The following is a 12500-nucleotide window of genomic DNA, read 5'->3' as shown; positions in this document are numbered from 1 at the left end:
GGAAAACAGGCTTTTTTATCATACAGCTGCACCTACATTGTGTGCTATCTATAAACAGACATAGTCATACAAGTGGTGCTGTTTGTTTGCAATATCTGGTGAAAACATGTCTAGACTAGAGAAAGCTATCACCTTGCCTGGAAACAGGTAAGTGTTGGCAATACGGAAAGCGTTTGGCTGTTGAAATCTGTCTCAAAATATACCTCTTGACTCCTGGAAGTGTGTTAAAATGAAGCATTAAGACAATGAAAATGCTAATGATGATTGTTCAAAAATGATTGCATATTAGTATGTCTCTGGTTCTATTTTTTGTAATAATCCTCTTCGGAAAGATAACAAAAAGTCTAAAAACAAGCTGTCTTTCCAGAATCTTCTCTCATCAAAAAAAAAAAAAATACCATATTAATTATGAAGACCAACTTATAAAGTATATATTTCACTGATCAGATTTTATTGATTTTGTTTGCTGGAAACTCCTAATTTGAAAAGATTTAATGTCAAAACTGACAACTAATTTATAATATCAGGTGAAATTCATTGTTTTTTAAAAAATTTTTTTAAAATTGTTTTTCTTGTCTTTTGTGATTTAGATGGCTAAATCTTCAGAAATGAATTCCGTATCAAAACAAAAGGACATGAAACAGGAGAGGAAGATTGAGGTAAGATATCGGTTAATGAATTATCTGCTCACAATGTTTATGAATTTATTAATAGGTGCAGACAGTAGGCACAGGCATAGCTGTGTGGATAAGAAGCCTGCTTTGAAACTGCGTGGTTTTGGGTTCGATCCCAGTGCACAAAGCTTTGGGAAAATGTTTTCTATTTTAGCTCCAGGCCAACCAATTCTTTGTGACTGAATTCGGTAGACAGAAACTGTAGAAGCCTGTTGTGTGTGTGTGTGTATACACACACATACACATGAAACTATATATGTCTTTGTGAGGGTTGGCAACAAGGGCATCTGACCATAGAAGATCTGCCTCAATAAATTTCATTTATGCAAAAGTATGGGAAAGTCGATGTTAAATAATAATGATGATATATCATAACTAGCGTCAATGAGATAAGTTTACCTCTGCTGGCTGGGTTGGAACTGATGGGATGTCATCACTATTATTAGCATTCAATGCTAATTTGTCATGTAACATCACACTTTGACCAATCACAGTCGGTACATTAAGCATATTGGTATATTTTGACCATTACAAGCTGAGATCACATGCAGCAAAACACTTCACTGGACTCATTTTCTTTTTCATTTAGCCAGCCCACTTACGCGTAACATTCCTTCATTGGACACTAAACTCTGCTTGCGAAGACCTGTTGGGGCAAGTGAAAGCGAAATCGTGATGGCACCTGTACCAGTGGAGCACTAAGAGCACCGTCCGAGCGTGATTGTTGCCAGAGCAGCTGTCTAGCTTCTGTGCCAGTGGCACGTAAATACTGCCATTTGAGCGGAATCATTACCAACATCGCCTTCCTGGCACGTGAAAAGACATTCGAGCGAGATCATTGCCAGTGCCGCTGCACTGGCTCCTGTGCAGGTGGCACGTAAAATACGCCATTTCAAGCGTGGCCATTGCCAGTACCGCCTGACTGGCCTTCGTGCCGGTGGCACGTAAAAGCACTCACTACACTCTCGGAGTGGTTGGCGTTAGGAAGGGTATCCAGCTGTAGAAACTCTGCCAAATCAGATTGAAGCCTGGTGCAGCCACCTGGTCCACCAGTCCTCAGTCAAATCGTCCAACCCATGCTAGCATGGAAAGCGGACATTAAACGATGAGGATGATGATGATGATGATTTGAAAACAGGGACTTTTCTCAAAATATTGTAGGCTTATTTATTAAACAGCCCATGTAAGTTAACTCAATCTTTTGTGTTTCATTTGTTGGCATCACCTTAGATGTTTAGATTAATCAGTCAGCTACATTGCTCAAAAATTTTACAAACATTTGTACACAATATACCTTTTTACCTATTCCAGGATATGATGTATATGAAGCAAGGCTGGCTGATAAAACAAGGCAGCACTGAGAAAGTAAGTTACAGCAGCAATTTCTTTGCATTTTTACCCAGGTATCAAATCCCCACATACTTTCTCTACCCAAAAACCCTGCCCTATATTCTACACCTAGAAATTCCTGTATTTTACACCCTGCTTTATATTCTACACCTGACACATTACTCTATATTCTACCCCAGAAACCTCTCTGTTCTACAACCTGCTTTATATTCTACACCCAGTCACCTTGCTCTGTGTTCTCTTTACAAAATACAATAACCAATCCTTTTTTCCTAATAATCCTCATATCTCTTCCCTTTTCTTTCTTCAATCGATTCTTCTCTGCTGGAGTTCTTCCCATTAGAAACATGAATTGGACATAGGAAAGTTTTGTGTAAGAAAAATTTCAATTAATATATGATTCTCATTTCTTTATGTATGCGTTTTTCCCCTCCATTTCAGTACCATTTTAAATCTTTTTTTTTTTTTCTGAAGAATGTTTTCTTTCCTATAGCAGCTGGTAATATTTGGAACTCAAGCTCTCCAAGATTCCTTTCTCATTGCTAATTGACCAAAATTGTTGATATTTATCTAATCACACTGTTTTCATAAAATGGCATTTTTGATTTAGTTTCTTTTTTATTAATGTATTATATCTTTATTTTTTTTATATTTCTAATTATCTATCTGGAGTTTCTTTTCACAGTATTTCAGTTCAAGTCTTGGCTCTCATTAGGTTTTCTGTTTGTATTCTTCAGTTTTTTTTCATCTCTCTTCAAAAAGAAAGAGAGAGTAAGAAACCACCCAAGTTTCCATGACTAAATGTTTTCCCCAATGTTAGTTGGAATCCCTATAAAAGACGTATACTTTTGATGTTTTGATATATTAATTCTAATGTTTTCTTTACAGAGGCACACTACAGTCTCACAGATATTGGAGAGGGCGGGAAAGAGGAGTGGTAGTGGAAGATTTGCCTTTGTTACCTAGTTAGTACTAATTTAATTAATCCCTGGGGGCATGAATGATCATGTCAATCCCCTCTCCAGACTCCATCTGGGATGAAATTCAACCTATTTTGTATAGAGGTATAAAGGAATACAACAAAACAGAGAGAGAGGGAGAGGGAGGGAGAGAGAGAGAGAGAGAGAGAGAGAGAGAAAAAGATGCTCAGTGGGTGAGGGAGAGAGAGAGAGTCAGTAAGTCCAAAGAAAGAGACAGACAGACAGACAGTTCAGTGGATAGTAAGTACGAGAGAGAGATGTAGAGAGAATGAGACGGTAAAGGAGGATGAGGAGGAAAAAGAAACAGTAAGAGTGACGGAGAAGCAATTGAAATAGTAAAAATAATCTTTGCTTCACCATTACTTTTTTTTAATTCATTTTGTTTTTTATTGTTCTTGTTTCTTTAAAATAAAATTAACTCAGGTTTTCCTTTGTCTTAGAGAAGTTGCTGGTTTCCTTTTTATAACAAAATGATTTTCCTTTCAGTTCTCAATCTTGGTCAATCCAGCAGACCACCCATCCATACAGGATTAGATATTATATCGCACCTTGATATATCTGTCTAGTCTTATATCTCCTGTCGGTAACAATTTGTTTGCTTTCTATCTTTTTTCTGTATCCCCTCTGCCATTTTCTTTTACCAATCTAAATAGTTTGTTTTTGTTTTGTTTTTCTGTTTCTTTTTCTCACAGATTGTACCTTTTCGTTTATTTACCTGTGCCTGTATAACACACACACACACACACACACACACACACACACAACTATTCTGCAGGTGTTTTAATAAGATGCATGAAGGTCACAATTCTCTAATCCATGGTTAGAGGTATTTGGCTTCCAGTTGTTAGGTCATTAGGTTGACACCCAGCGATGCAGTGTATTGTTGAGCAAGACACTTTATTTCCCATTGCTTCAATCCACTCAGCTGGCAAAAATGAGTTGTACCTGTAATTCAAAGGGGCCATCCTTGTCGCATTCTGTGTCACACTAATTTTCCCAGAGATCTACATTAAGGATATGCATGTCTATGGAGTACTCAGCCACTTGCACATTAATTCCTCTAGTAAGCTGTTCTGTTGATCAGATCTACTGGAAGCCTCATTGTAATCAACAGAGTGCCAGTGAGTCCAGCTCAAATATTCTGTTGTTCCAGCCAACTAGATCAGACCTGTCACACTTAACCTACAATGTTTTAAAACTATGCAATCACATCATCAAACTCTCAAAGCTATGAGATAATGCATGATTAATTCAAAACAATGTGAAAAATAAGCATTGCATTTGACAGTAATCTGAATGCTAAAGGATTAAGTCAACAGGATTAATTATTCCCATGTTGACGGTGACTCCACAAAAGAAATTTACTGCACTGGTGTATGTGTGTGTGTGTGTAGATATCCTCATTGTTTTAATGTCTACTTTTCCATACCTGCATGAGTCGGTCAAAGTTTGTTGAGGCAGATTTTCTACAACCAGATGTTCTTCTTTCACCAACCCTCATTTGTTTTATAAGCTAAGTAATATTTTCCTTTAGTCCTTCAAATATGAACAGATCAATGGCCAGACATCTTTTCACAGAAGATTGCAAACAAATGATTGCATTTGTATGATGGTGATGTTTGTTTACAGTCAGTGTGTGAGGTCATGACATGGTCACACACACACACACACACACACATTTAAGCCAATGTATGTTGGACTGTGAAGTGTACTCTTCATCCAAGGTTATGGTTCTGTAGATAATCTAACACAGTGGTTCTCAACCATTTTTTACTTGTCTATTTCATTTGAATGGAACTTCATAGCCATTTTATGTTTTAAAAATGCAATTTTTCATTATTATTATTAATTATTATTCGTAATTGTATTGAAAAAAAATTGTCAAAATATTTTGTGTATTGTAATAATATATTAACCAATTTATTGCACGTAAATTTTAATAACAAAATCTTATAGCCATATGTTTGAGAACCACCGGTCTGATTAACCAAATACCTAGCTGCTACCTGTTCTGCTGGAACATGACTAGCCCAGGACTACACATTGCAATAACAATACATCTATACACACACACACACACAAACACACACACATATGCATGTATGTTCACATATACATACATACATACATACATGTTTTAGAAGCTCCATAAGATGAATCCCCAAATGGCTGATGTATGGTATTTATTATTTTATAAATTTTGTTTAGAGGGGAGGTGGAAATTGCTCTTAAATGTTGTCACTGCTGTTTGCTTTTATCTTATTTATTTAAACGTATGATTTCCTTCCAAGTCTGTATGTGTCATGTAGATATTCTCATCCAAAATGGAGACAAATACCAATACATTTGAACAATTGTGAAGATTTCTTCACATGAAACCATTGGTTGCCTTTTAACCCACAAATAGTGTGTATGTATGTACATATATATATATGTACATATATATATATATATATATATATATATAGGCATACATACATACAGCCATTTAGTATTAACTACGAGAAGAAAGAGTACTCAATGTCATAGTAGAGCTTAATGATATTTTATTTTGGTTGATTCAGCCTTTCTGAATTTCACTTGTAGGCACACAGGATCTTCAGGCAAGTAGACACAGCTTCCCTGAAGATTTTGTGTGGCTACAGTGAAACTCAAGGGCAGCAAGGGGCTGACATGACCAGAAATAATATATACATATATATTTACACACACACACACACACACACACACACATATATATATATATGTTGTCCTCTGCACCAACTTTTCTAACATGAACATTTCTTAATACAATCGAACACCAAGCAGATACTGGCAGGTACACACACAGCAACTCTGTAACGCTTTTGTTCTTTTACTTTATGTAATGTCATGACATACAATGCAAGTAAATATTTAATATATATTCATTTCTTTTAAGCACTCTCACTCTCTCTCTCTCACATGTCAGTAACATATCTTACAATATAGATTTGGTTTATACAGATTCTTTCTCACTCTTTCACTGGGTCAGGTAGTTGGAGTACAACAAATATTATGGTCTCTCTATCTCTTTCACTCTCTTTCTCTCACTCTCTCTTTCTCTCTCTCTTTCTCTCTCTCTCTCTCTCTCTCATTTTATATCTACTTTTGAATTTACTTTATTTTAATATTCTTTTACTTATAATTTTTACCTATTTATTCATTTTTATTACTAGTAATATTCGTTCTGGCCTTTTATAATCAGTTCAAAACCTGCCAAGGTCAGCCTTGCCTTTTGTACTTTCAAACTCAATACAAAATCAGTCAAGTACTGTTTTTGTATTGACTAAGTCCTCCCCTCTCAAAAAAACTGCTGGCCTAAATCAGAAACCATTATTATCATTATCATTATTTTCAATTCCATGTTAAATGTTTAAAATTAAAACTTCCTTCAGTTGTACTGGTTTCTGTTGAAAAGTTTAAATTTTAAATACCCACAAATACATATTATCATCATCATCATCGTTTACCGTCCATTTTCCATGTTGGCATGGATTGGATGGTTTAACTGAGGTCTGGAGAGCCAGCGGCTGCACCAGGCTCCAATCTGATCTGGCAATGTTTCAACAGTTGGTTGCTCTTCCTAATGCCAACCACTCCGAGAGTGTAGTGGGTGCTTTTTATGTGTCACCGGCACAGGAGCCAGTTAGGTGAGCCTGGTATTGATTATGTTCAGATAGTGCTTTTTACATGCCACCGGCAAGGGAGCCAATCAGGCGGACCTGGCATCCACTACGTTCGGATGGTGCTTTTTACTTGCCACTGGCACAAGAGCCAGTTGGGGGACACTGGCATCAACCATGTTTGGATGATGCATTTTACATGACACCGGAACAGGAGACAATCAGGGAGCACTGGCCACAGCTACGATTTTGGTTTTACTTGACTCAACAGGTCTTAAGCATATATCACCCATGCATCAAGGGTACTCTTAAATGGGCCAGACATGCAACACTGGCATCAGCTATGGCTGCGATCTCACTTTAGTTGCTGGGCCTTCTCAATCACAGCAAATTTCCAAAGGTTTCAGTCTCCTGTCATTGCCTCTGTGAGGCCAAATAGTCGAAGGTCATGCTTCACCACCTCGAGTCTACCTGTTCCACAAGTTCCTTCATATATATATATATATATATATACACACACACACACACACACACACACACACACACACACACACACACACACAAACACACACACACGGGTGAGTGGACTAATGAAAGAAACAGGAACACAACACATTTAGTAGGAGTTACATTATTACTATTATTATTTAAAACAGTTTGATCCAGCCCCACACAACTTAGTTTTGTATACTTAGTTAACCAAATCAGTGAACTGACCTGGCAAGCTAGGTTCCTGTAACAAGGCTACGAAACTTTGTCACATGGGGCCACACAAAACTATTTCAAATAATAACAACAATAATAATAATAATTATATATATATATGTTTAGTTTCTTTTAAATTTCAATTATTTTCATTTGAAAGAATGTTGTAGTTACTATTTTTCTTTTTTATTTAAACATTTTTATTTCTCAACTTCTACAATTTTTATCTTTTTTTTCTTTTTTTCCATTTTTTAAAAAATTTTTTCCATTTTTTTTTTCTCTCTTGGAAACTTTCTTCATGGCTAACTCCTATAAATTATTTTTCTTGTCTATCTTCTGCCTATTCAATTGGTTCTCTATAAAAATGGCCTTTCCTTCTACCATTTTTGTCTTGACAAGAGGAAAATAAGTTTTCCTTCAGACAGCAGCCTGTCTTCTTTTATCAACTTACAGTATCCAACCCATGCCAGCATGGAAAACGGACGTTAAACGATTTCTCTCATTCTTTTACCATCTTGTTTATTTTATTGCATTCATTTAACATTAATGGATGACTAAAATCTTATTATTGTTTAACTAAATTATTTTCTTGAGTGCGGGACCCATCTAAAATGGAAGGTTGCTTTAGTGTAACTGGTAGCCTGTCTGTGTGGGTTACTTTTGACCCTTTTTATCTGTCCAAGGGGTTTTTAACTCAATATATATTTACAGGGTGCGGTGAATAAACTGTCGTCTAAATTACGCAAAAATTAAAATAACGCTGACATCTCATTTTAACAGATATATTTACCAAAATTATATAAAAAATATCTCAAAATACTAAAGAGTAAATTTATTCAATAAAATCACCATTGGCTTCAATCATGGCCTGCAGACGACTTCGGAATCTCCTGCAACTCTTCTGGATGGTCTCCTTGTTTAGGTTGGTGAATGCTGCCATGATCCTTGCCTTCAGTTCATCTTTGGTGTTGCAAGGAGTTTTGTTGGTCTCTCACCCAACTGTGACCCACACATAATAATCAAGAGGGTTGCAGTCTGGGGAGTTGGGTGGCCAGATGTTAGGGGTGATGTGGTCGCAGAAATTGTCTGACAGTTATGATTGGGTTCTCCTGCTTGTGTGGTATGATGCAGAGTCCCATTGTCAGATATAGGGTTTCCAGCTACCACCTTCTTGACCCAGGACAGCACTACCTCCTCTACTTTGACGTAGGCCTCCGTGTTGAGTCTAAGGCCATGTGAGAAGATGAATGGAGTCATAACGTCGCCATGATGTTAACTAGATGTTTGATTTTTATAACTCTCAGCACATTTTTATCACTTCCTGCTCAAATACCAAGCAGTACAGTATGTCGTTTCCAAATTTCTGGCAATGAATTGCATTGTGGTACTATTTTTCTCAGACAGTTCCCAACTGACCCTACTATACTTTGTAGTCAACAAAATCAAACACAATGCACATGTGCAAAATTAAAAATATAAAATGGCAACAATTTACTCATCGCACCCTGTATATTATAGCCCATCACTTGTAGCTGAATTCACTTCAAGTCATATTGTTAATATAGATCAATTATTTATTAATAGTAGTGGTGAGCTGACAAAATTTTCCCACTGGGCAAAATGCTTGACATTTCATCTGCCTTTGCCTTCCAAGTTCAAATTGTGCCAGATTCAACTTTGCCTTTCATCCTTGTGGGAGTTGATAAAATGGGCACTGTTGAGCATTGAGGTCAATGTAATCAACTAGTCCTTTCCTCCAAAATTACTGGCCACGTTCCAAAATTTGAAATCGTTATTATTAATAGCGGCAAGCTAGCAGAATCATTAAGCATGCCAGACAAAATGTTTAGTGGCATTTCTTTTGACTTTAGATTCCGGGTTCAAAGCCTGCCATGGTTGTTGTTGCCTTTTATGCTGTTGGGGTTGGTAAAGGTAACTTCTAGTCAAGCACTGGAGTCACTGAAATCAACTAACACACTCCTGAAATGCAGGCCTTGTGTCAATGGTAGAAAGAATTATCGTTATTAAGGCAACAAGCTGGCAGGTTCGTTACCACACTGGACAAAATGCTAAGCAACTTTTCTTCCAGCTCTTTACATTCTGGGTTCAAATTCTGCTGGGGTTGACTTTGCCCTTTTTTTTTTTGTTTTGGGGTCAATGTTATCACCTTGCCAACTCCCACCAAATTTCAGACCTTGTATTTATAATAGAAAAAAAAAAAATTATAGCTTAAAATGGCAGTGAGCTGGGAGAATTGTTAGCATATCAAGCAAAATGCTTAAGTGTTTCTTCCAGTTCTTTACCTTCTGACTTCAAATTCCTTTTGAGTGTGACTTTGCCTTTCATCCTTTCAGGATTAATAAAATCAATACCATTTGAAGATTGGGTCAATGTATTTTGACTTATCCACCCTTTCAAATTGCTGATTTTGTGCCATTATTATTATTATTATTTAATCCTACAATAGTTATGACATTTATTTGGCATCAAGCCAGTATCTATTATTACTGTATCTTCTTGAACAGTCTATAAACTTTTCTAAATCTATTAAATATTTAAATTAATTTTTCCTTTTTTAATAATTTTTTTTCTTCCATTTTGTTTTTTAATTTGTATTTATTAAAATTAAAATTTTTTTTTAAATGTCATATACACTAAAGTATAAATATATGAATACTGTTTTATTATAAAACTTAGATTATGTACTGATTTATAAAAAAAAAACTATATTTCCATCTTTCAAGATTGTCTGATGTTTACTTTATAAATTTTCCTCCAATTTAAAAATGGTAAGAAAAATACAACTAAGCTTGCCGTTTGTGTGATCTTAAATATTTTTTGGTTTGTTGATTTTCTTCGGAAAAAAAAAAAAGAATTCTTCTAAATTCAGTAAATAACAGCCTTGCACTATTACATCTGTCTTAATGATTTCTCTTCTGCCTCCTCCTCTTCCTCCTTATTCTCTTCCTCTTATTGGTTCTACTATGGCTGTCATATTTTACTTCTTTTTTTTTAGGCTTCCATATAATGTCTTATGATGTAGTAAGCTTCCTAGGCTTTTTAGTATTAATAATAATGACAATAATAATAATAATAATAATAATTGTTTTGCTTGCCTCATTTGAAGCATGGCTTACCAAGTAATTCATATTTTCCATTACATACTGGAAATAGTGTTGTTGTTGTAACTGTTATTGCTGCCGCCTTTGTATGGGAGGAGGTGTTTTCATTACCTCAATCCAAGAAACTTGTGAACTCTTTTTAGCAAAGAAAAAGTAGATAAATAAAAGCAAAAACAAAAATAGAAAGCTTTAAAATTCCTTTAAACTGCCATATTTAGAAAAGTTCTTAGCAAAACTTGTAATGACGTCAAGCTTTAAGAATTCACAGATAGTAAATCTAAAAAGGAAATCTTCATAGAATTCTGCTGTTCGTGTTTAGTTGTAGAAGTATTTCTAGTTGCAGTATTCTTTGACTGTCATTGCTTACCAATGCCAAATTCTTTCTCTGTTTCATCTGCTTTTTGTTTTATTTTTTATATTATATCTTTATTTTATTGGTTTATTTTTTCCCCCATTTTGTTGCATATGTGCATTTGAAGCAAAAAGCCTTAACACACACACACACACACTACACACCCACTAAAACTGCAAGCTGGCTGAATCCTTAGCACACAACAGACAACATGCTTAGCAGCATTTCTTCTGGCCATCTGTACTGAGTCGTGAAGGCACATGGCTTAATGGTTCAGGTATTCGACTCGCAATCATAGGATCACGAGCTTGATTCCTGGTGGCATGTTTTGTCCTTGAGCAAGACACTTTATTTCACTTTACTCCAGTCCACTCAGCTGGCAAAAAATGAGTAGTACCTGTATTTCAAGGGCCAGCCTTGTCATACTCTGTGTCACACTGAATCTCCCTGAGGAGTATCTAAAGGGGCATGAATGTCTGAAGCGCTCAGCCACTTGTATGTTAATCTCATAAGCAAGCTGTTCTGTTAATCAGATCAACTGGAACCTTCATCGCCGTAAGTGGCAGTGCCAGTTTCTTTTTTATATTCTGAGTTCAAATGCCACTCAGATCAACTTTTCCTTTCATCCTTTTGGAGTGGATAAAATAAGTACCAGTTGAGTGCTAGGGACCAATATACTCAACTATAACTCTATCCCTAAAATTGCTGGCCTTGTGCCAAAATTTGAACCCATTACACACACACACGTTCAGTTCCTTATTCTCTTTACAATTTCAGTGTCTCTGAACTTGGGCTGAGGGTATAACTTCATCCCATGCTCAAAAATCCATTTGTTACCCTTCTCCTACCCAGCTCTCAAATACATCCCAACCCCACTCCTCTTACATCACCTCACTCACATACTGTTGTCCTGACGAGGGGGGGGGTGCTCATTTTGCACTTTTCCTTTACTAGTTATCTCTAACAAAAAAAAAAAAAGGCAGGTGTGTGGAGGGAGTGCAGACAGGAAACGTTAACGAGATTGCTGAGGGGTATCTAGGAAGTGTTCATACCTGACAAAACACACACCATGGAAACAGTACACAAGACATATTAAAATATATAGTAACTGGTACATAGTATAATAAAGCTGCTTATATATAAATATATCAAGATAATATATATATACAAATATATTAAAGTAGAACAGTAATCCCTCACCATATTGTGGTTTATTATTTAAGTTTACATCGATTCCTCTGTAGTGTTTTGCATTTATAATAAAATATACAAATTATAAAAATGATTTTAAAAAATATACAGTACAGTACTGTTTCTACTTCACAGATTTTCATGGAATGTAACACCTGCAATAGTCAAGGGATTACTGTGTGTATATATATATATTAAAATAATCTATATATTTATATATAAATATATTAAAATATATATATATATTTATATATAAATATATTAAAATAATATATATTTATATATAAATCCATAAAAGAAGTACCAGTTGTGTACTGGGGTTAATGTAATTGACTTAGCACCTCCAAAATTATGCCCATTGTAGAGAGGATTATTATTATTATTATTATTATTATTATTATTATTATTATTATAAAGGTAGCAAGCTGGTAGAACCATTAGAGCATCAGATAAAATGCTTAGCGGCGCATTTTCTGCCCTTT

General features: G+C 35.6%; 1 protein-coding gene across 1 annotated transcript in view; it reads left to right on the top strand.

Annotated features, from left to right (window-relative positions):
• The window catches only part of LOC106876527 (putative leucine-rich repeat-containing protein DDB_G0290503), a 259001-nt gene that overhangs the window by 189771 nt on the left and 56730 nt on the right, over positions 1–12500 (top strand). The window contains exons 8-9 of the mRNA XM_052966733.1: positions 591–659; positions 1986–2039. Of these exons, the coding sequence (XP_052822693.1) occupies positions 591–659; positions 1986–2039 (123 nt within the window). The remainder of the gene's footprint in view (positions 1–590; positions 660–1985; positions 2040–12500) is intronic.

The sequence above is a fragment of the Octopus bimaculoides genome, chromosome 3 (genome assembly GCF_001194135.2).
Source record: "Octopus bimaculoides isolate UCB-OBI-ISO-001 chromosome 3, ASM119413v2, whole genome shotgun sequence".
Classification (NCBI taxonomy): Eukaryota; Metazoa; Mollusca; class Cephalopoda; order Octopoda; family Octopodidae; genus Octopus; species Octopus bimaculoides.
This window is presented reverse-complemented; position numbering and strand designations above follow the sequence as displayed.